Below are 23,072 nucleotides of genomic sequence, written 5' to 3'. Positions count from 1 at the left end.
ATGTCCTGTGCCGACTTGATTGAGCGCTCTCCACTGTCTTCGAGGGAGGTCAAAGCCAGGGTCGTCTGTTGGGTCAGCAACGAGGTGTTGGTTCTTTACGCTGCATGCGTTTCATGATTTTGTTCATCTGGATAGTGGGTCGGTATTAGCTGCTGTTTCTCAGAATGTCTGGTGCTTTCTTGGTGGGTTTTTAAAAATCTTCGTGTCTGGGAAGCTTGGTAATGCTCATGACCTTTTCCATCTCTCAGAGCACGATGGCATCAGTGAATGGCAGGCAGGACATTGTGAACTTAAGCATTCCTGACACCATCCTCGTGGCAGCGTTTAGCTGCATGTCCATGATCTTTGTGTGGCAGCTGGCGGACCATGAGACAGAGCAGTATTCTGCAGCAGAGTAGACGAGGGTCACTGTCACAGTTCTGGCTCCCTCATGACGTTCCAGTGAGTTTCCGGACCAGGTTCAACCTGGTTTTACTTTTTGGCCAGTGTTGATGAAATGAGGCCAGTAGTTGAAACTGCTGTCTAGGGGGTCACCCAGGTATTTTGGGTGGGGTTCATGGGTAAGTTGCCTTCTGCAGAAGGAAATATTGAGTTCTTTCCTAGCGGTGTTGCTGTTCAGTTATAAGACCAGCACAACTGTCTTCTCTGGATTGCGGTGGAGGCAGAAATGAACTTTACTTTTCCTTAGCAAAAGTAATTTGCTAATACTGGTAATGATAAAATACTATAAATGGAGAAATATTACAAACTTTGCAATTGTGATACTGTTTTATTCCTTAGCCCGGTCCAACAATCCAAAATGATTGATATAGTTGTGGGAGTGAATACAAAGAAGTGGTGTGTATGTAGGGAGTTCGGATGATAATGAACAAGCAGCAAAATCAAAGCTTGTTCATTATCCTTACCTGAACCTCAAGGTTCCTTTTGATCACTCTCCCATCACTGTTTGAATTATATATAAGCATTTTTTCAAAATAGTCTAACCTGTTCCTATCTGTATAAGGCAGATGTTTGTGTTTTCCCCACTGCAGGCAGTATAAATTGACTTTTTGTTCAGCTTTCGTACAATTGGTTTGTTAAAACTATAAAATAACTGACACAGAACTTTGAAGTAGTTTTCAAAATACATTTAAAAGTTGATGTTCTAAAGTGTGCTAATTCTGGTGCTGTATGGTTTTTTTGGGCTGAGTTGATGTTAATGAGTGATAAATTGTGATGTAATCATGGGATTTCCTCTCTCTCAAATTTGGTCAGATGTATACATGCCCAGGCTTACCTGTGCCCTTCTGATTTCGCTTAGTCTTTAGTTAGCTGCTCCCTACATTTTGTTTCTGTCCCTATTTATTTTTACTCCTCTGGTTCAAAAGCTCATCACTTTTTGCTTTATGTATGAGTAATGCCACCCTGGGCAAGGTTTCAGAGGGAGGCCGGTCAATGCTATGAAGTCAATGTTTTCTGAAGAGAAAAGAAAACTGGAATTAACCTTATTGCTGGGTTTAATATCTTAAATGTGGTGTTTTATAGTCGACTTTTATTCTTTGTCCTTTTGTTCCTTCAGCAGTTGTATTTGTGATTGATAGCAGTAACCGGGACCGATTGATGGAAGCACACAGCGAGTTGGCCAAGTTGTTGACTGAAAAAGAGTTAAGAGATGCTTTACTCCTTACCTTTGCCAATAAACAGGTATGTCAATAGCAGTCATCAAAAATCTCAAGTTTTACCAATTCATTTTGATTGGCTGGAAACTGAAATTATTTTTTGAAATGTGCAATACTTGGGTAACGAGATTAGGAAAACTGAAGTGAATAAACAAATCAAATCAATTTCTTGAACAAAAAAGGGATTATAAGTAGAACCAACTCTCACTCCAGGTGGTTGAGCAGGAAATCTCAAAGGGTTTCTGAAAAGATTCATTGTTAAATTTAAAACATGATGTGAAATATGACACGAGGAATTGAATTGATAGTTTGGATTGACTAATAGTCATTTGCTCAAATATGTTGCTATATATTTTTTAGTAAGCTAATTTCCATCTGTTGCAATTTGTTCCAACAGGATGTGACTGGAGCACTTACTGTAGAAGAAATGACAGAATTACTCAGTCTGCACAAGCTATGCTGTGGTCGCAGTTGGCACATTCAAGGCTGTGATGCCCGGAGTGGATTAGGTCTACATGAAGGGTTGGACTGGCTCTCAAGACAGTTGGTGGCTGCGGGTGTGTTGGACGTAGCCTAAAGCTACCGCAACAACAGGCTTTATCTTAATTTTTGCCTGTAAATAGCTGTTTTGCACATGTCACTGTGGCATCCCTACCGTATGTTGTATTTTAAGAATAGTAGCCGGATTTGGTTCAAGTTGGAGGGGGACATACAGGCAGTAAGTTTGTAAAGCAGACTTGAAATGAATTAGTGTATTTGAGAACTTCATTTTGAGAAGATGAGTTCAATTAAATTGTGTGTACTTGTTGCACTAATTTATTATGGTGAATAGTGTAGATAATCCTCTTTGAACTAGTTTATAGCTACAAGTTATTGTGTTGCCACTTTAAAACAAACATTTAATACTTTTTCTTAATCTAGTTGTTTTTACAGTGATGCTGTGAAAGTTTTGAACTTAAAACAAAGTATTGATGTAACAGTAAACAAGTCACCCAGGCAAAATGTATTCATTTCACTATACCACTGAACATTGTATAGTGCAATGGTGGGTGTATCGTGCTGTAACACACCTGAAATCCTGAGCTATAAGCCAGCCTTATGACTGTCACATATCTGCTAATTATTGTTGAGTACGAATATGTGCCTCACTCTTAGCAGCCTGAATGCTTGTTAGCTCAGTAATAAGATTACCTTAATGCACAAATTCATAGTTTAAAAAGCAAGTTAGTTAAGTATTTATTCAAAGTACTCTTCAATTTATATACTGAAAAATCTGTGAACTTGTATTATCCTATGAGTCACTGAAAGCTTGGCCTCTTTCTCTGCCCAAATCAGTCCCACAGCGGCTACATGGAAAACAATAAGACCATCTCTTGAGACTAGCCTGAACTATAGGAACCTAGGCAATCATGTTACTGCTGAGTACTCTGCAACCAGTTGGCAGTATCAAGTGGAATATTTTTGAATAAATAGCATTCCCAATCCTTTTCTTTAAATATACATCACATTGTACATGTTAATGTTGCATTTACTATTTAAACACTTTTTTGCCCAAGATGAATTAAAGAATGTACTAAATTCTTTTTGGAGCACAGCATTCTGACTTGTTTTACTTGTCTGGCAAAGGTGCAGACAAATCCATCTTCCTCTCTCAAAAGGGGAAATCAAAAACAGCTGTGCAACTAGTAATTGATATTGTCCACATATCTCAAGTTAGGTGGATAATAGGTTCTAGTCAGCATTGCCACTAACTCAGCCTTATATGTAGGAATGATTGACATTGAGTTTTTTATGCAGTTTGGGAGTGAGAGAGAATTTAGACTACCACACTAATTTTTGTCATCCCTAAAAAAAAAAAATGGGCTTACTTACACAATAGTCGCATGTAATTCAAGTTTTAAAAAGCCTATGCCAAGAAATAAGTATACACTAAATCTAAGTGCTTTCAATGTCAATAAAATATTCAATTGCTCAAAGCAAAACTGGTGCTTGGTTGATGCATAACATTAAAAACTGATGACTCGTAGGACAGTCTGAATCATGGACTATCAAATCCTGGTACCTGAATATTAGGTGAATGTGCTATATCTCTCCTGAGTACAATTTCCATCAGTGCTCCTGGCAACCACAGCCTTAATTTACAGTATTGAGATGAGGAGGAATTTCTTCACTGAGGGTGGTGAACCTTTGGAATTCTCTACCCCAGAGAGCTGTGCCAGCTCAATCACTCAGCCAGCTCAATCACTCAGCCTATTTAAGACAGAAATCAATAAGATAATTGGATGTTAATGATATCAAGGGATATGAGGATTGTGTGGGAAAGTGGCATTAAGGTAGATGATCAGGCATGGACCTAATTGAATGGCAGAGCAGACACAACGGGCTGAACAGCCTACTTCTGCTTTTATGTTCTAATATTCCATCCATAAAATTGGAAATTCCACCCAAGATTACATTGCCAAAACTGTGAAGCTTAGTCTCAAATCCATGTATGATGCTGAGCTGTACTGATCACTCATGAATCTTCCATACAAAATCCCATGAAAATTAATAGTCAGCTAGCCAACCTTGGTAAGCTATTATTATATCTCTAGTTTTAATAAATTAATTCTTCTGTGGTTCTATTGCATTTGTACAAAGTATACCTACCTCTTTAAGCCATAAGAAAATAACAAATAGAAAAGGAAGGTTGATTACATTAAAGCAACTTGCGGCAGTCTTACTAGTTCTTTGCTAAAAGCCACAGTACCAGAGAACCATCCTGAAGTTGTAACACTGCTGCACCACAGAGGGGGCACAAGTGGGGGGCTAAATTTTCACCAGAGGTAGGAAACAGAAGCCAGGTCTTTTTTTTTGGTCAGAAACCCATCTGGTGGGAAACAGATTAAAGTTCAGATTTTCACAGGGTTGTGCCCTTGATATGGAGATGGGTTTCTGCCCACTTAGAGCCAGTGGGGAGGGAATGGGGGCAGGTTAGATGAAGTGAGAGACTTAGACACCCCAGCAGCAGCCATCATTGAGAAATCTATGGTTTGTGCCAAAGCCTTCCATTTCACCAGAGGGAAATGAGATGTCACAAGAATGCCTGAGGCAGGAAAGAACTTCAATTCATTGATGCAAATCTGGATCGAAGGCTGGAGGCCATGACAAGAGGGAGATCCTCTTCCCGGAGGGTGGCAACAGGAGGCCATCTTGTTGTGCAGCAGGGGCATCTCTCTGTTCAGCATCATCTCCCTCCACCACCGTGTTGTCTCCTTCCAGGTCTCAACGTTCAAGGTCCACACCTCTCTGGAAGGCCATGTTATGGAGAGTGTAGCAGACCATCACAATGATAGAGATCCTTACAGTGGGGCTATTGGAGGGCACCACTTGCCCAGTCCAGTCACTGCAATTGCATCTTCAGAAACTTGGTGGCCTACTCAATCGTTGTCCTCCTGCACAGGTGTCATTGGTGGTTTCACCTCTATGCCCGTGTCTGGGGCTCCTGTAGAGGGGTCAGAAGCCATCTCCTTCAAGGGATTTCTCTTGTCCTTGAGGATCCATCCACAAACTTTGGGGATTGGAGTGAAATTCTGAGGCAGCCTGGACTGACAGAATGGAAGAGTGATGGCAGTTGCCAGGAAACAGGCCACACATGGAGGAAGCTCCTGTTGTGGTTGCAGACCAGTTGGAAGCTGACAGATTGGAAGTCCTTTCTGTTCATGGATTTCACTAGCCAGATGCTGGGTGCCTTGATGGCCACATGGGTGCAATCAATGATAACCTACCCCTAGGGGAACCTAGCGATGGAGATGAAACCCAATGCTCTGTCTCTGCAACACCCTGTTTCGTTGAAGGAGATAGAAGCAAAGAAATGCAAGGCCACAGTGACTTTGATGGCCACTAGCAGGGCATAGCGAACAGTGCTGTGACAAGGGCACAGATGTTCGTGATCATCTCAGTCTCCTGTGGCACGGGTTCTTGGTCATCTCCAGTTAGATCTGTCTTCAGCAGTAGATCCTTTGAGGGTTTGGTCTCTATTGCCTTCCATGCTCAGGGTTCTGCACTTCCTGCAGAGGGTGTTGCCCCTCATTGCTACTGCACCCAAAATCTGACAGTTGTGCCCCCATGGCTAGCTGAAGCTTTCCTCTGAGCAGGTGGTTACCTAAATGTCCTTGGCAGCCTTGGCCCCCGCTCTTCTGTCCCCATGATGCCAGGAGATGTCAACCCTATTCAAAGCCAAGGTGCTGGGTGCCAACTCTCCTTGCCACCTTTGCAGTGCCAAAAGACCCCTTACCAAGTGCCCAGTCCCCCTTTGCCCTGTTGCCCCTCTTATGGGGCCGAAGTGATGCCTTAGGACAACCATAACTTTGCACACCTACTTTCAGCTGGTCAGTTTCTGAAGGCACGGGTAAACTGTCCGCCCTTTTAAAAGTTAAAAGGTCAGTCTCTGATAAGTTCTTAACGGGCTTCTTAAACTGCATTAATTTGCCTCAGTTGGAGGGACAGCGATGCTCATTATTGCTGACACCGGGTTCAGCACCTTGAAATGGGCATGCCACTTTCTGCCGGTATGTTCAGGGCTGTCCTGCCTCTGTTACCATCTTTGGCGGGGCCCTGAAAATTCAGCCTGAGGTCTGTGTCTCCTATTCACACACACTGAACACAGATTTCAACCATTTTGTTGCAGGTGGCTGCCTACTGCAAGTGAAAAATTGCAGAGATCATTAAGTTGTTGTGTTTTAATAGGACCTGTATGAAAGCAAATTAATTTGGTTCCTCAAATAGGTTTGCATTTTTTGCTGTAGGAAGAAAAAGCATTTAATTATAACTCAGTCAACAATACACATTGGAGCAAGTTGAGTGGACGCCCAAAAGGTACAATGAACATGTATTTAAAGTCACAGAGAAAAGGAAGCAGCATCACAAGAATGACTATTTAAAGGGACATGATATCCCACGATTTATTGGCATGGCACGGATAAACACCCAGCCCTTGTTAAAAAAATATTTTTAAAAAGTTACAAATTACTTTCACAAAATGGAAACACAATCTTTAATGATATTAGATTTTGTTAAACTATAACTTTTACTTTACAGTAATATTGATAATGCTGATATCTTCATAAGGCTTGTCTGTTTTTGGGTTACACTTCACATTGGCAATTCTCTGGACCACTTCCATTCCTTTTGTCACACGACCAAAAACTGTATGTTTGTTGTCAAGCCATGGCTAGAAATATCAAAACAAAAATTAAAGCACATTTTCCTGAGTGTTATTTTCTTAAACTCTATGCATTAATATTTCACAACAAAAATGGCCCATAATTCAATTTAATAGAGAAGCTTCACAAATCTTAGAATTTTAAGCTTTTTGAAGTCCCACATAAACAATGGTCAAGTTTATATAAGCAAGGGATCAAAGAAGATAGCAATTGGAGTTTGGGGAGGGAGGGAAGAAGAAATAAAGATAAATCACCAAGGTGTTTTCTGAACTTTGAGTAGGTCACACTGATCCACTAATAACAATTCTCTGCACTGCATTTTTGGGTCTTACGTTATTATTTGGGCTCTTATATCACTCACACAGGCAAGTCTCAACTCCCCATACCTTTAAGGATGATTATCTCATCCTGAAGATCTAAATTAGCTTTCGTGGTTGGATAATGAATACACACTGTCCAGTAATTATCTTTAAGCTATGGAATTTGTCATCACAGGATCTCATATCAAATCTTGTTTAAAGTTCAAAATATTAAGCGAATATTAAACAAACTAGCAAATCATTTAAATGATGAAATTATATTTACTGTAAAAAGGTCTATAAGTTCAAATGGAAGAAAATAATGGATTGTAATTTATCTTTAATATAAATTAAAAGTCATAGAAAACATTTATAGTCAGAAAAGATTGCAAACACTACGTGAGTTAGCTAGTTTTCAGTTTCTTTTCACATGATGATTCCAATTGGGTTGACCATTACTGACAGCCATTTATATCTTTTAGCTGCTAAATGCTTTTAGGTTTTCACAGGTGGACTTAATAATTAGCCGTTATGCATTTAATTGTTCGGGACCAGAAAATACCTCTGCCATCCATCTGACTGGCCTGTGTCCACGAAATAGCATATCCTAAATGCCAGCTCAGGTCTGCAAATGAAACCTGACCCGAGCCCGACAGAACCACATCCGACCGGAGTCCTTTCATTTTTTCCCGCGCCTGACCCGACCACTGGGAATGTTCAGTTAACCTAGCTTCCGTTTTTCACTTTTTAAGCTTGTGCAGATAGGCAACAAAAACTGTAACTGGACTTGAAAGGTTGTTTAAAAAGTACATTAAGATTGGAGCCATGTACCGGAGGTGGTGATAGTGTGTGTCCGACCCGGCCTGAACCCGACACATGTCGCATTTGGATCGGGTAGCCACGCTCTAGCGTATGCCATGATATTTCTCATAACTCGCTCAAAGGGTTGTGAATCTTTGGAATTCTCTACTCCAGAGAGCTGTAGATGCTCAACTATTCAGTATATTCATGTCAGAGATCGACAGACTTTTGGGTAATCAGGAAATCAAGGGATATGGGGATAGCGCAGGAAGGCATAGCTCAGGTAGAAGATCAGCCATGATCATATTGAAAGCAGCAGGCTTGAGGGGCCAAACAGCCTATTCCTCCTATTATGTTTGAACCCATTTTTTTCCCCATGTACTTATCCAACTCTTGAATTTGCTAATACAATTTGTCCCCACTGCCTCCCATGAAGTCCATTTCATACATTGACTATGCTTTGCATAAAGTAGTTAAATATTAATAGTCTATTCAGCCTCCCTTTTCCCCTTTTCACAGTTTGTGTTTGTTCAAAAGTAGCTTGGTCCCTTCCCTAAAGCCTGCAGTTCAAAGCAACCTTTCAACATATGTACTGAATTTGGTGGAGACATGCATTTGTTTTATTTCCCCAATTGCAGCTGGCTTTAAATCCCTTATATATTGTAACTGGGTTTAAAAGGGTCAGTTGCTAAGCCAGACCTAGACAAACAAGATTGTGGAATTTTCCTCGCAATTCGTTTAACTTGGCAAAACTGCTAACTCTAATGCTAGAATGCTAATCAATTTAAATTCCAGCCTTTGCTGACCTGTTTGGTCAAGTTTTGCTTGCTTGTTATTGTATAACAGCAAGCTCTGCAGCATTTAACTGGAAAGTTATAAGCATTTGTGCATCAGACAACCCATTTACATAACCGAAATACTGCTATGAAGCACTGTGTATTTTTCACGTTAAATTAAAACTAGTATTAAGCAATGACAAAGCAAACAAGAGGAACTGTAAAGACTTACTGTAGGTACAACAGTTACAAAGAACTGGGATCCATTACTGTTAGCACCTGCATTGGCCATACTGAGTGTATAAGGTCTATCATGCCTCAACGTTGGGTGAAATTCGTCTTCAAATTCTCCTCCCCAAATACTTTCTCCCCCCATCCCTGTGCCAGTTGGATCTCCTGTTTGAATCATGAAACCCTATGAAAAGATGCATGAATTCAAATTATCTTTACAGATGCTTCAAGTATAGGTTCTTAAATTTACTATATGTCTTCAACTTGACTGATTCACACCCAAAAGCAGAATTGGTAATTTTGACCAACATAAAATTTATCTCTTTTTTTAAAATCATTCTACAGTCAACCTTTACAACAAATGCTCCACTGCAAAGTTTTCTGTTGCTGTTGTAATTAGCAGAAAAGTCTTGACAATGAACCACTGAGAACTTTAGACCCTCAAAGTTTTGTTTGTTTTGATGTAATTTTTAGTCTGCTGATTTTGGTGCTTTTAAATTTGTGTGGTTTAAGGAATCTTAAGCAAGAAATAATTGGAGCTTGTAACAAAGACAATGTAATAATTGTGGGGGACTTTAATCTTCATATAGACAGGACCAAATTGGCAAAGGTAGTCTGGAAGATGAGCTTGTAGGATGCTTTTGTAACTGTTTCCTGAAACAATACGTTATAGAACCAACTAGGAATAAAGCTATTTTAGATCTACTATTGTACAATGAGGCAGGGTTAATATGTAATCTCATAGTAAAAGATCTGCTGGGAAAAAGTGATCAAAATACAACTGAATTCCATATTAAGTTTGATAGAGTCATATTCCAATCACAAACAAGAACCTTAAGCTCAAACAAAGCCAATTACTTAGGTATGAGGCAAGAGCTGGCTACGGTTGATCGGGTAGACTAAAAGGTATGGTGATAAATAAACAGTGGGAAAAATTTAAAGAAACAATTCAAAGCGTTCAACAAAAATACATTCCATTAAAAAACAAAAACTCAGCAAGAAAGATTCATCTGTGGCTTACTAGGGAAGTTAAGGATAGTATTTGATTAAAAGTATAGGCCTATAATGTTGCAAAGAATAGTAGTAAGCCTGAGGATTGGGAGAGTTTTAGAAACCAGCAAAGAGTGACTGAAAAGTTGATATAAAGGGGAAAAAATAGATTGACTAAACTAGCCAGTAATATAAAAAAAGATTGTAGAGCTTTTCTAAGTATATAAAAAGGAGTTGCTTAACGTTGGTCCCTTAGAGGCAGAGACAGGAGAAATTATCAGGAAATGACAGACATTGAACAAATATTTTGTGTCTGTCTTCATGGTAGACGACACAAATTACACATCAGAAATGGACAGTAACCAAGGAGCTAATAAGAGTGAGGAATTTAAGGTAATTAATATCAGTAAAGAAAAAGTATTGGAGAAGCTGAAGGGACTAAAATCCGACAAATCCCCCAGGACCTGTTGGTCTACATGCTAGAGTTCCAAAAGAGGTAGCTGCAGAGATAGTGGATGCACTGGTTATGATTTTACAAAATTCCCCATATTCCAGAATGGTCCCAGCTGACTGGACATTAGCAAATGTAACTCTGCTATTAAAGAAAGGAATGAGAGAGAAAACAGGGAACTACAGGCCAGTTAGCCTGACATCAGTTGTTGGGAAAATGCTGGAACCTATTATTAAGGAAGTTTTAACAATGCACTTCGAAAATCATAGTATGATCAAAGTCTATCGTTTTACGAAAGGGAAATCGTTTTTGACAAATTTATTAGAGTTCTTTGAGGATGTAACTAGTAGGATAAAGGGGGACCAGTAGGTGTAGTTTGCTTGGATTTCCAAAGGCATTCGACAAGGTGTCACACAAATGGTTAATGTGCAAAACAAGGGCTCATGGAGTTGGGATAACATATTAGCACGGATAGAGGATTGGTTAATGGAGAGGAAGCAAAGAGTAGGAATAAATGCGGCATTTTCAAGTTGGAAGGCTGAGACTAGTGGAGTGCTGCAAATATCACTGCTGGGGCCTCAGTTATTTACAATCTATATTAATGGCTTAGACAAAGAGACCGAGAGTAATGTATTTAAGTTTTCTGGCGATACAAACTTAGGTGGAAATGTAAGCTGTGAGGAGGACGCAAAGAGGCTGCATAGAGATACAGACAAGTGAGTGGGCAACAAGGTGGCAGATGAAGTATAATGCGCAGAAATGTGAGGTTATTCACTTTGGTAATAAGAATAGAAAAGTAGAATATTGTTAAAAGACGTGAAGCTTGTAAATGTTGATATTCTGAGGGACTTGGGTGTACTCCTACAAGGAACACAAAGTTAGCATGCAGGTACAGCAAGCAATTAGGAAGGCAAAAGACATGTTGACATTTATTGCCAGAGGATTGGAGTACAAGAATAAGAAAGTCTTGCTACAATTGTAGAGGGCTTTGTTGAGACCACACCTGGAGTACTGTGATAAAAGCAAAATACTGCGGATGCTGGAAATCTGAAATAAAAACAAGAAATGCTGGAAATTGTCAGCAGGTCTGGCAGCATCTGTGGAGAGAGAAGCAGAGTTAACGTTTCAGGTCAGTGACCCTTCTTCAGAACTGGAGTTCTGAAGAAGGGTCACTGACCTGAAACGTTAACTCTGCTTCTCTCTCCACAGATGCTGCCAGACCTGCTGACAATTTCCAGCATTTCTTGTTTTTATTCCTGGAGTACTGTGCGCAGTTTTGGTCTCCATAATCTAAGGAAGGATATACTTGCCTTGGGAGGTGCTAAAGCGAAGGTTCACTAGATTGGTTTCTGGGATGAGAGGCTGGTTCTATGTTGAAAGGCTGAATAAATTGGGCCTATACTCCCCAGAATTTTGAAGAGGTGATCTCATTGAAACATAGACGATTTTGAGGGAGCTTGACAGGGTAGACACAGAGATGGTTTCCCCTGGATTGGGAATCTAGAACACAGGGTCACAGTCCTAAATAATCGGCCCCTTATCCGAAGACTGAGATAAGGAGAAATTTCTTCAAAGGGTTGTGGATCTTTGGAATTCAGGCGGGAAAGTGGAATTGAGGCAGAAGATCAGCCATGATCGTATTGAATGGTGGTGCAGGCATGAGGGGGCTATATGGTCTACTCCTGCTCCTACTTATATTCTTAACTGATGCAAAAAGTCTCATTGCTCATATTCTGCTTTCTCACTTAACTACACAATGCACCTAAATCGTATTAACTTCTGGACCTTCAAATCATTCTCTGCTACAACACTTAGTTTTGTATTATTATTTTAAAATAAAAATTGTATACAATCAAATAATGTAACTCTACAGATCAACCAATCAAGTAGCATCAGCATCCAGCTTCTGCACATTGTATTTTAGGTTAAACTGTTAGGCTTAACTTGCCTTTCCCCAGTAATCAAAGAAATTAATTCCCAGATTTGGAAAAACCTTTTCCTCACTGGAGGTTCCACATCAATAATTACTTTATTTTTATTAAAATGAAATATGCACTCAGTTTTTTAAATTGAATGAAATGGGCGGCACAGTGGTAGCACCGCAGCCTCACAGCTCCAGCGACCCGGGTTCAATTCTGGGTACTGCCTGTGCGAAGTTTGCAAGTTCTCCCTGTGACCGCGTGGGTTTCCACTGGGTGCTCTGGTTTCCTCCCACAGCCAAAGACTTGCAGGTTGATAGGTAAATTGGCCATTGTAAATTGCCCCTAGTGTAGGTAGGTGGTAGGGGAATTGAGGGGATGTAGTAGGAATATGGGATTAATGTAGGATTAGTATAAATGAGTGGTTGATGGTCGGCACAGACACGGTGGGCCGAAGGGCCTGTTTCAGTGCTGTATCTTTTTTTTAGATTTAGATTTAGAGATACAGCACTGAAACAGGCCCTTCGGCCCACCGAGTCTGTGCTGACCATTAACCACCCATTTATACTAATCCTACACTAATCCCATATTCCTACCACATCCTCAACTGTCCCTATATTCCCCTACCACCTACCTATACTAGGGGCAATTTATAATGGCCAATCTACCTATCAACCTGCAAGTCTTTTGGCTGTGGGAGGAAACCGGAGCACCCGGAGGAAATGTACGCAGACACAGGGAGAACTAGCAAACTCCACACAGGCAGTACCCAGAATTGAACCCGGGTCACTGGAGCTCTGAGGCTACGGTGCTAACCACTGCGCCGCCCACACTCTAAATAATAATAAAATAAATTATAATATGGAGTTTAGCAACACAAGAGATCCTATATAAAATATTAGGTCGGCCCCAGCTGCAGTACTGTGTCCAATCTGGGCATCACACTTTAGGAAGGATGTGAAGGCTTTGGACAGGATACAGAGATATGTATTTACTAGAATAGCTCTCTAAGTATGAGAGACTACAGTTACGTGGACAGACTGGAGCAACTGAGGCTGTTCTCCTTAGAGCAGGGAGGGCTAAAGAGGAAATTGGATAAATATTTCAAGGAGGAAAAAATTGCAGGGATATGGGGAAAGTGGGACTAACTGGATTGTTCTTTGAAAGAGCCAGTGCAGGCTCAAGAGGCTGAATGGCCTCCTTTGCTGTACTATTCTATGATCCAGCCAAAAATACCTTAATGATACGGTGAAATATATGTCCATTGTAATATCCATTTCTGCTGTGTACACAAAAATTCTCCACAGTTTTTGGACACCTACATACAAGAAAATAAAAAGTGGTTACATTTACCAGAAGCAATGCATTAAAAGTGAGAAAAACAAAAGGTCAGGATTGATCACTTAAAAATACAAAAGTGCTCTATATCCCCCAAAAGGGTGGAAAATAATCTAATTTTATCTACTTGAGAAGATAATTTACAAATTGTGCTGGATACGTCTGATGCCAGGTCTTACAGCGGGAGCTGTAAGTTTGAGGCAAAAGCTTAGGTAATATATACAACATTCTTCTGGCCCAGCACAGAACATAGTTTTAAATTAAATCAGAACAGAATTCCATGCATAGTTTCTTAGAGCAAACAATTAAGGAAGTCTTAACAATGCACTTAGAAAATTATAGTATGAGCAGGCAAAGACAACATAGTTTTACTAAAGGAAAATAGTGTTTGACAAATTTTTAAGAGTTTTTTGAGGCTGTAACTAGTAGGGTAGATAAAGGGGAACCAGTAGTATGCCTAGATTTCCAAAAGGCATTGGATAAGGTACCACACAAAAGGTTAATAGACAAGATAAGGGTTCATGGTACAAAAACAAGAAATGCTGGAATCACTCAGCAGGTCTGGCAGCATCTGTGGAAAGAGAAGCAGAGTTAACGTTTCGGGTCAGTGACCCTTCTTCGGAACTTCATGGTGTTGGGGGTAATATATTAGCATGGATAGAGGATTTGTTAACAGACAGGATGCAAAAAGTAGGCATAAATGGGGCATTTTCAAGTTGGCAGGCTGTGACTACTGGAGTGCTATAAGGATCAGGGCTGGAGCCTCAGCTATTGACAATCTAAATTAATGACTTAGGCGAAGAGACAGTGAGTAAAGTATCTAACTTTGCCGATGATACAAAGGTAGGTGGAAATGCAAGTTGTGAGGACATCACAGAGAGGCTGCAAAGAGGTACAGACAGGTTAAGTGAGTGGGCACAAGGTGGCAGATGGAGTATAAAGTGGGGAAGTGTGAAGTTATTCACTTTGGTTGTAAGAATAAAAGCTGAATTTTTTTTTTTAAAAGGCATGAAACTTGTAAAGGTTGATGTTGAGAGAGATTTGAGTGTACTCGTACAAGAAACACAAAGTTAGCATGCAGGTACAGCAGGCAATTAGGAAGGCAAATGGCATGTTAGCTTTTATTGCAAGGGTAATGGAGTATAAGAACAAGGAAGTCTTGTTAGAATTGTACAGGGCTTTGGTGAGTCCATATCTGGAATAGAGCGTGCTGTTTTGGGCTCCATATTTAAGGAACGATTTACTTGCATTGGAGGCAGTACAGCAAAGGTTCACTAGATTGGTCTCTGGGATGAGAGGGTTGTCCTTTGATGAGATGCTGAGTAAATTGGGCCAATATTCTCCAAGTTTAGAAGAATGACAGCGATCTCATTGAAACTTACAAGATTCTGAAGGGGCTTGACAGGGTGGGCATTGTGAAAGGTTGTTTCCACTGATTGGGGAATCGAAAACAGAGGCACAGTCTCAGGATAAGAGGATGGTCATTTAGGACCGAGATGAGGAGAAATTTTGTTCACTCAAAGGGTTGTGAATCTTTGGAATTCTCTACCCCAGAGGGTTGCGGATCCTCCATCGTTGACTATAAGGCTATGATAGACAAACCTTTGGTCTCTCAGGGAATCAAGCAGGCAGGAAAGTGGAGATGAAATCCAAGATCAGCCTACGATCGTACTGAATGGTGGAGCAGGGTCGATGAGTTGTATGGTCTACTCCTGCTACTATTTCTTATGTTCTTAACTTGATAGCATTACAGTCCACAAAGATGAAAATTGTTAAATAATTGACCACCTTTTATAGTAAGCACAGAAATTAACCCAGCAGAGTGTTTCAAATTTCACAATAGTCGAAATACACCTGTAAACTTACTCAACAGGGAAGAGCTTAACGTGTACATCTCCCATAGTCGTGTGGATAATTGCACTGTCTGAAACACGCTTAGGGCCATCTGCTTGTGTGGCAGCCATGACCTCCTCCTTGGAGGGTTTCTCATTGAAGACATCTCGATCAGATTCAGCACTCTTTGTGTCCTCTGGTTCTCTCTTTGTAAACTTTAAATAACGTCAGACAGAAAACAGCATGGTTATCAAATACCTTTAAAAAAAGGTAAATTCAACAATACATACAGAACAAGTTTGCACTGCAGTTTGCACTGGAGTGCTGACTTGGGTTGCATTGGAGTGCTACAGTGGAAGTTTGGTGACTGAGGAAGTACGGTAAGGAGGGAGCGAGGAGCTCCTTTCATTTCCTACCTGTCCTCAGAGTGAGGGGAGCTGAGAGCTTCCAAAGAGCACAGCTGACTGGGAGAAGACTTGGAGGGCGGAGTTCCAGACCGGTAAGTATAAAAAAAACTTACCTCTGGTAGAAAAACTGAAAGTGACGTCACAGGAAAGCTGTGACCTGATTGGCTGGTAGGGAATTATTTTTAACTGAATTTGAAAATAAAACATTGATAAAAATTGGTTAAAACCCTAATTAACTAATTAATAAGTAGAGTAACGAAACCAGAGGGAGGAGATTACTGTATTTAGTTAGCATTTAATATTTATAGTAGGATTCTAGCACTAGGGACCATATAGTTAATTATAACAATTTAGTAAGGATTTAATAAGTATTTATTTTAAATTAATTTATTAATTAGTGCTAGAAATGTCAGTTAGAGGGGTGAAGTGCTTCACCTGAGATGTGGGAGGTCCGTGACGCTTCCAGCGTTCCGGACAACTACATCTGCAGGAAGTGTACCCAGTTGCAGCTCCTCACAGACCACATGGATCGGTTGGAGCGGCAACTGGATGCACTTAGGAGCATGCAGGTGGCAGAAAGCATCATAGACAGGAGTTTTAGAGAAGTGGTTACACCCAAAGTGCAGGCAGATTGATGGGTGACCGCTAGAAAGGGCAGGAAGTCAGTGCAGGAATCCCCTGTGGCTATCCCCCTCTCTAACAAGTATACCGTTTTGGATACTGTTGGGGGGGATGGCCTATCAGGGGAAAACAGCAGCAGCCAGAGCAGTGGCACCACGGCTGGCACTGTTGTTCAGCAGGGAGGGACAAAGCGCAGAAGAGCAATAGTTATAGGGGACTCTATAGTCAGGGGCACAGATAGGCGCTTCTGTGGACGTGAAAGAGACTCCAGGGTGGTATGTTGCCTCCTGCGTGCCAGGGTCAAGGATGTCTCTGAACGGACAGGGGGCATTCTGAAGGGGGAGGGTGAACAGCCAGAGGTTGTGGTACAGATCAGTACCAATGACATAGGCAGGAAGAGTGATGAGGTCCTGCAGGGGGAGTTTAGGGAGTTAGGCAGAAAGTTAAAAGACAGGACCTCTAGGGTTGTAATCTCAGGATTACTCCCTGTGCCACGTGACAGTGAGGCTAGAAATAGGAAGATAGTGCAGCGAAACACGTAACTGAACAGCTGGTGTAGAAGGGAGGGTTTCAGATATCTGGACCATTGGGATCTCTTCAGGGACAGATGGGACCTGTACAAGAAGGACGGGTTGCATCAAAACTGGAGAGGCACAAATATCCTGGCTGCGAGGTTTGCTAGCATCACTTGGGAGGGTTTAAACTAGTGTGGCAGAGGGGGTGGGAACCAGAGCAGTAGGACAGCAAGTGAAATAAATGAGGGGAACTTGTAAATAAGGCCAGTAAGACTAAGAGGGAGAGCAGGCAGGGAGATGTTGCAGAGCACAGCGGGACTGGTGGTCTGAAGTGCATTTGTTTCAATGCGAGAAGTATAACAGGTAAGGCAGATGAACTTAGAGCTTGGATTAGTACTTGGAACTATGATGTTGTTGCTATTACAGAGACTTGGTTGAGGGAAGGACAGGATTGGCAGCTAAATGTTTCGGGATTTAGAAGCTTCAGGCGGGATAGAGGGGGATGTAAAAGGGGTGGGGGGAGTTGCATTACGTGTTAAGGAGAATATCACAGCTGTACTGCGGGAGGACACCTCGGAGGGGTCATGCAGCAATGCAATATGGGTGGAGCTCAGGAATAGGAAGGGTGCAGTCACGATGTTGGGGGTTTTCTGCAGGCCTCCCAACAGCCAGCGGGAGGTAGAGGAGCAGATATGTAGACAGATTTTGGAAAGATGTAAAGGTAACAGGGTTGTAGTGGTGGGTGATTTTAACTTCCCCTATATTGACTGGGACTCACTTAGTGCTAGGGGCTTGGATGGGGCAGAATTTGTAAGGAGCATCCAGGAGGGCTTCTTGAAACAATATGTAGAAAGTCCAACTAGGGTTGGGGCCATACTGGACCTGGTATTGGGGAATGAGTCCGGCCAGGTGGTCGAAGTTTCAGTAGGGGAGCATTTCGGGAACAGTGACCATAATTCCGTAAGTTTTAAGGTACTTGTGGATAAGGATAAGAGTAGTCCTCGGGTGAAGGTGCTAAATTGGGGGAAGGCTAATTATAACAATATTAGGCAGGAACTGAAGAATTTAGATTAGGGGCGGCTGTTTGAGGGTAAATCAACATCTGACATGTGGGAGTCTTTCAAACGTCAGTTGATTAGAATTCAGGACCAGCATGTTCCTGTGAGGAACAAGGATACGTTTGGTAAGTCTCAGGAACCTTGGATAACGCGGGATATTGTCAGCCTAGTCAAAAAGAAAAAGGAAGCATTCGTAAGGGCTGGAAGGCTAGGAACAGACGAATCCCTTGAGGAATATAAAGACAGTAGGAAGGAACTTAAGCAAGGAGTCAAGAGGGCTAAAAGGGGTCATGAAAAGTCATTGGCAAACAGGATTAAGGAAAATCCCAAGGCTTTTTATACGTATATAAAGAGCAAGAGGGTAACTAGGGAAAGGGTTGGCCCACTCAAGGACAGAGAAGGGAATCTATGTGTGGAGCCAGAGGAAATGGGCGAGGTACTAAATGAGTACTTTGCATCAGTATTCACCAAAGAGAAGGACTTGGTGGATGATGAGCATAGGGAAGGGAGTGTAGATAGTCTCAGTCATCTAATTATCAAAAAGGAGGTGGTGTTGGGTGTCTTGCAAAGCATTAAGGTAGATAAGTCCCCAGGGCCTGATGGGATCTACCCCAGAATACTAAGGGAGGCATGGGAAGAAATTGCTGGGGCCTTGACAGAAATCTTTGCATCCTCATTGGCTACAGGTGAGGTCCCAGAGGACTGGAGAATAGCCAATGTTGTTCCTTTGTTTAAGAAGGGTAGCAAGGATAATCCAGGAAATTATAGGCCGGTGAGCCTTACGTCAGTGGTAGGGAAATTATTATAGAGGATTCTTCGGGACAGGATTTACTCCCATTTGGAAACAAACAAACTTATTAGCGAGAGGCAGCATGGTTTTGTGAAGGGGAGGTCGTGTCTCACTAATTTGATTGAGTTTTTGGAGGAAGTGACGAAGATGATTGATGAAGGAAGGGCAGTGGATGTTATCTATATGGACTTCAGTAAAGCCTTTGACAAGGTCCCTCATGGCAGACTGGTACAAAAGGTGAAGTCACACGGGATCAGAGGTGAGCTGGCAAGATGGATACAGAACTGGTTCAGTCATAGAAGACAGAGGGTAGCAGTGGAAGGGTGCTTTTCTGAATGGAGGGATGTGACTAGTGGTGTTCCGCAGGGATCAGTGCTGGGACCTTTGCTCTTTGTAGTATATATAAATGATTTGGAGGAAAATGTAGCTGGTCTGATTAGTAAGTTTGTGGACGAAACAAAGGTTGGTGGAGTTGCAGATAGTGATGAGGATTGTCAGAGGATACAGCAGGATATAGATCGGTTGGAGACTTGGGCGGAGAAATGGCAGATGGAGTTTAATCCGGACAAATGTGAGGTAATGCATTTTGGAAGGTCTAATGCAGGTGGGAAGTATACAGGAAATGGCAGAACCCTTAGGAGTATTGACAGGCAGAGAGATCTGGGCGTACAGGACAAAAACTGGCAAGTCATGCTGCAGCTGTACAGAACTTTAGTTAGACCACACTTAGAATATTGCGTGCAATTCTGGTCACCACACTACAAGAAGGACGTGGAGGATTTGGAGAGAGTACAGAAGAGGTTTACCAGGATGTTGCCTGGTCTGGAGGGCATTAGCTATGAGGAGAAGTTGGAAAAACTTGGATTGTTTTCACTGGAACGACGGAGGTGGAGGGGCGACATGATAGAGGTTTACAAAGTTATGAGCGGCATGGACAGAGTGGATAGTCAGAAGCTTTTTCCCAGGGTGGAAGAGTCAGCTACTAGGGGACATAGGTTTAAGGTGCGAGGGACAAAGTTTAGAGGGGATGTGCGAGGCAAGTTCTTTACACAGAGGGTGGTGAGTGCCTGGAACTTGCTGCCGGGGTAGGTGGTGGAAGCAGGTACAATAGCGACGTTTAAGAGGCATCTTGACAAATACATGAATAGGATGGGAATAGAGGGATACGGTCCCCGGAAGTGCAGAAGGTTTTAGTTTAGGCAGGCATCAAGATCAGTGCAGGCTTGGAGGACTGAATGGCCTGTTCCTGTGCTGTACTGTTCTTTGTTAACAACAACTTGTGTTAAAGATCTTTTGGATATCTAAACTTCAGTCTGTGGACATATGGCTCTGCAGCCCAGGCAACTTGGTCTAATTTGTGCTTGTTCCTTAATGACTAGTTAGTTCAGTTTGAATTTTATGGGCTAGTAATTAGTCTGTTGCCTCATTAGTAGATTAAATACTCAAGTAATTTTTGACCAATTTGTATATCATGAATTCCCACTTACCATATAAAGTCTATTCTTTTTAAATGCTGTACAGAATACAGTTGGGTCCTGTTGAACATTTTGTAGCACAGGGTTGTCAGAAGCTTTCATTTCCATGGTCATTACAACCTGTGCCTGTTTAGCTGCACCTTGGAATAAGGCCAGTTGCACCACCCGAATATTTTCTTGTTTACCCAAGATTCGCACACACCTCAAGAGAAAAGGGGGGAAATTTTTTTTTTCAAATGATGCCATCACATTCACATCACCGTAGCACTTAAAAGTATAGCAATATATTATTCCTCACCACATTCAGTTTGTGCAGTATTTTAAATTCCCTCTATAAATGTCATTAATGTTATTGCTTCTATGCAACTTAAGCAGCAACTTGGAGAGGAAGCAAAGAAGACATAATGTAATCGGAGAACAAGAATCAAAAATGAACATTCCAACTGGAAAACCTGAACCAAGGAACAAAATCTTGCGTTTATCTGTCTTTTGAAAACCACTTTCACTAAGGTGGGACAAATATGTGTGTTAATTTTATTCAGATTTTTAAAAATTCTCTTTTTACCCCGCATTCTGTCACAGCTCCCCTGCTTCGGCAAATTGATTTCAATGTCCCTGTTTTCAAATCGCTCCATGACCTCGCCCCACTTCCCACATCAATCTCCGTTGGCTGTACTCTCCCATAGGCACCCCACTGCTTCTCAAACTCCAATTCACTCTTCATTCCCCTCCCTCCACTCAACCATCAGCCACTATGCTCCCACTCTCTGGAATTCTCTCCTCACTTACAAAAGCCTTTTCAAAAACCTATTTCCCATGGTTTTGCCTACGACTTTTCTATTTCTTTACTCCCTGCTGCTTAAGGTCCACTATTTCCTCTGTCACAGAAAATACTTTTAGGCCTTTCTGTACTTCAGGAGCACTAAGAACACAGAAACAGGACTTGGCCATTCAGTCCCCTGAGCCTGCTCTTCCTGTCAATTAGATAATGGTTGATCTGTACCTCACCTCCATTTACCTGCCTTTTCTCCATTTCCCTTGGCATCCTTATCCAACAAAAACCTAACATCACAGTATTAAAAATGTCTACTAATCTGGCATCCACAAAGTTTTGGGTAGCAAGTTCCAGATTTGCACCACCCTTTGCATTAAAAAAAAAGCTTCTTGATTAAATTGCTAAATGCCCTAGCTCTAATTTTAGATATCATTCTGATCCCAGATCCCACATTTTTCAGTACCCACTCCAAGGCCTGTAACTCTCCTGAGGTTCGGTGGCAAAAACTGAATGCAGTATGCCAGATGGGGGTCAATAAACTGTAAGCTGCTGTTAAGCTTACAGTAGCTGACTCAGTTCAATCTTCTATTGCCAAACCATATGCAGAATTATTTGGATATATGTCTTATGTACAACAAGCTTAATCTGCACTGGAAGCTTGTGATGTCGCTGAAGAAAGTCCTTCAGTTGGCACCCACCAGAACTGGAAGTTACTAATACGAAGCAAAATAATCAACACTTTCATTCAACTTTCAATGTATCTTAGTAGTTGGGTCGAATGGCCTATTTCGGTGCTGTATATTCTATGTATTACTGAGTAAGTTAGTTGCTAATGTTATGATCTGAAATGCACTGCTTGAAAGGGTGATGGAAACAGTTTCAACAATAACTTTCAAAAGGCAACTGGATACATACTTGAAAAGGCACAGTGGCGCAGTGGTTAGCACCAGAGCCTCACAGCTCCAGCGACCCGGGTTCAATTCTGGGTACTGCCTGTGTGGAGTTTGCAAGTTCTCCCTGTGACCTGCGTGGGTTTTCGCCAGGTGCTCCGGTTTCCTCCCACAGCCAAAGACTTGCAGGTTGATAGGTAAATTGGCCATTATAAATTGCCCCTAGTATAGGTAGGTGGTAGGGGAATTGAGGAAAGGTGGGGATGGGGTAGGAATATGGGATTAATGTAGGATTAGTATAAATGGGTGGTTGATGGTCGGCACAGACTCGGTGGGCTGAAGGGCCTGTTTCAGTGCTGTATCTCTAAATAAAATAAAATAAAAAATAAGGAAACACTTGTAGGGCTCAGGGGAAAGTGCAGGGAAATGGGACAATTGGATAGGTCTTTCAAGAGAGCTGGTACTCCCCAGATGGCCTCCCTCTCTGCTGTATGATTCAATTTAATGGTAGGAAAACACAGCCAAGCCCAATGTCCAACTGACACACACACATTTTCCAGCCAAAATTATTGAGTCGCAATTAGGATGATGAACCGTGGCTGATTTTTCCCTTCTTCTCATTTGCGGGCAATGAACAAATACTGCTTCCTCGTTGCAACCTCATCTACTAAAGCAAAACAAAGCCTCATCTATGTCTCAGGCTCAATTTATCCAATGTCTGAGCATCCTTCTGTGCTTTGCACTACATAAACTCCCACTCATCCAAAATTACACAACCCATATCCTACTCTATAATAAGTCCTTATCCCTTATTACTCTTAGTCTTCCAACTCTGCTGTCTCTCCATCCATTCTACCATCAGTGAGACAGTCTTCAGCTATCTGGCTACTCCTTAAATCCCTCTCCCTGTGATCACTGCCTGGTGAAGGGAAATCTCATGAGCCATCTTTTCTGCTTCTATATTTGCGAATATTCATTATATTGAAGGTGTTACGTAAATGCAAGTTATTGTGACAAACTAAATATGAGGAGAAAAAAATT

The 23,072-nt window shown here is 41.6% G+C and overlaps 2 protein-coding genes across 5 annotated transcripts in view; one reads left to right on the top strand and one right to left on the bottom strand.

Annotated features, from left to right (window-relative positions):
* Positions 1-6,911, top strand: part of trim23 (tripartite motif containing 23) — a 55,334-nt gene extending 48,423 nt beyond the window's left edge. Inside the window, exons 10-11 of one of the 2 annotated variants that reach the window (XM_068034230.1) lie at positions 1,562-1,683; positions 2,056-6,911. In XM_068034230.1, the coding sequence (XP_067890331.1) occupies positions 1,562-1,683; positions 2,056-2,235 (302 nt within the window). In that variant the 3' untranslated portion in view covers positions 2,236-6,911. Of the gene's footprint in view, positions 1-1,558; positions 1,684-2,055 lie in introns of both variants that reach the window. The other variant, XM_068034221.1, reaches the window with a different exon arrangement.
* Positions 6,570-23,072, bottom strand: part of ppwd1 (peptidylprolyl isomerase domain and WD repeat containing 1) — a 55,742-nt gene continuing 39,239 nt past the window's right edge. For all 3 annotated transcript variants that reach the window (XM_068034191.1, XM_068034205.1, XM_068034198.1), the window contains 5 exons: positions 20,379-20,568; positions 15,534-15,715; positions 13,566-13,647; positions 8,971-9,153; positions 6,570-6,870 (listed from right to left, as the gene is read on the bottom strand). In XM_068034191.1, coding sequence (XP_067890292.1) covers positions 6,727-6,870; positions 8,971-9,153; positions 13,566-13,647; positions 15,534-15,715; positions 20,379-20,568 — 781 coding nt within the window. In that variant the 3' untranslated portion in view covers positions 6,570-6,726. The remainder of the gene's footprint in view (positions 6,871-8,970; positions 9,154-13,565; positions 13,648-15,533; positions 15,716-20,378; positions 20,569-23,072) is intronic.

The sequence above is a fragment of the Heterodontus francisci genome, chromosome 1, assembly GCF_036365525.1.
Source record: "Heterodontus francisci isolate sHetFra1 chromosome 1, sHetFra1.hap1, whole genome shotgun sequence".
In the NCBI taxonomy this organism is placed as follows: domain Eukaryota; kingdom Metazoa; phylum Chordata; class Chondrichthyes; order Heterodontiformes; family Heterodontidae; genus Heterodontus; species Heterodontus francisci.
Note: the sequence above shows the minus strand (reverse complement) of the source record. Positions and strands in the feature narration are given on the sequence as shown.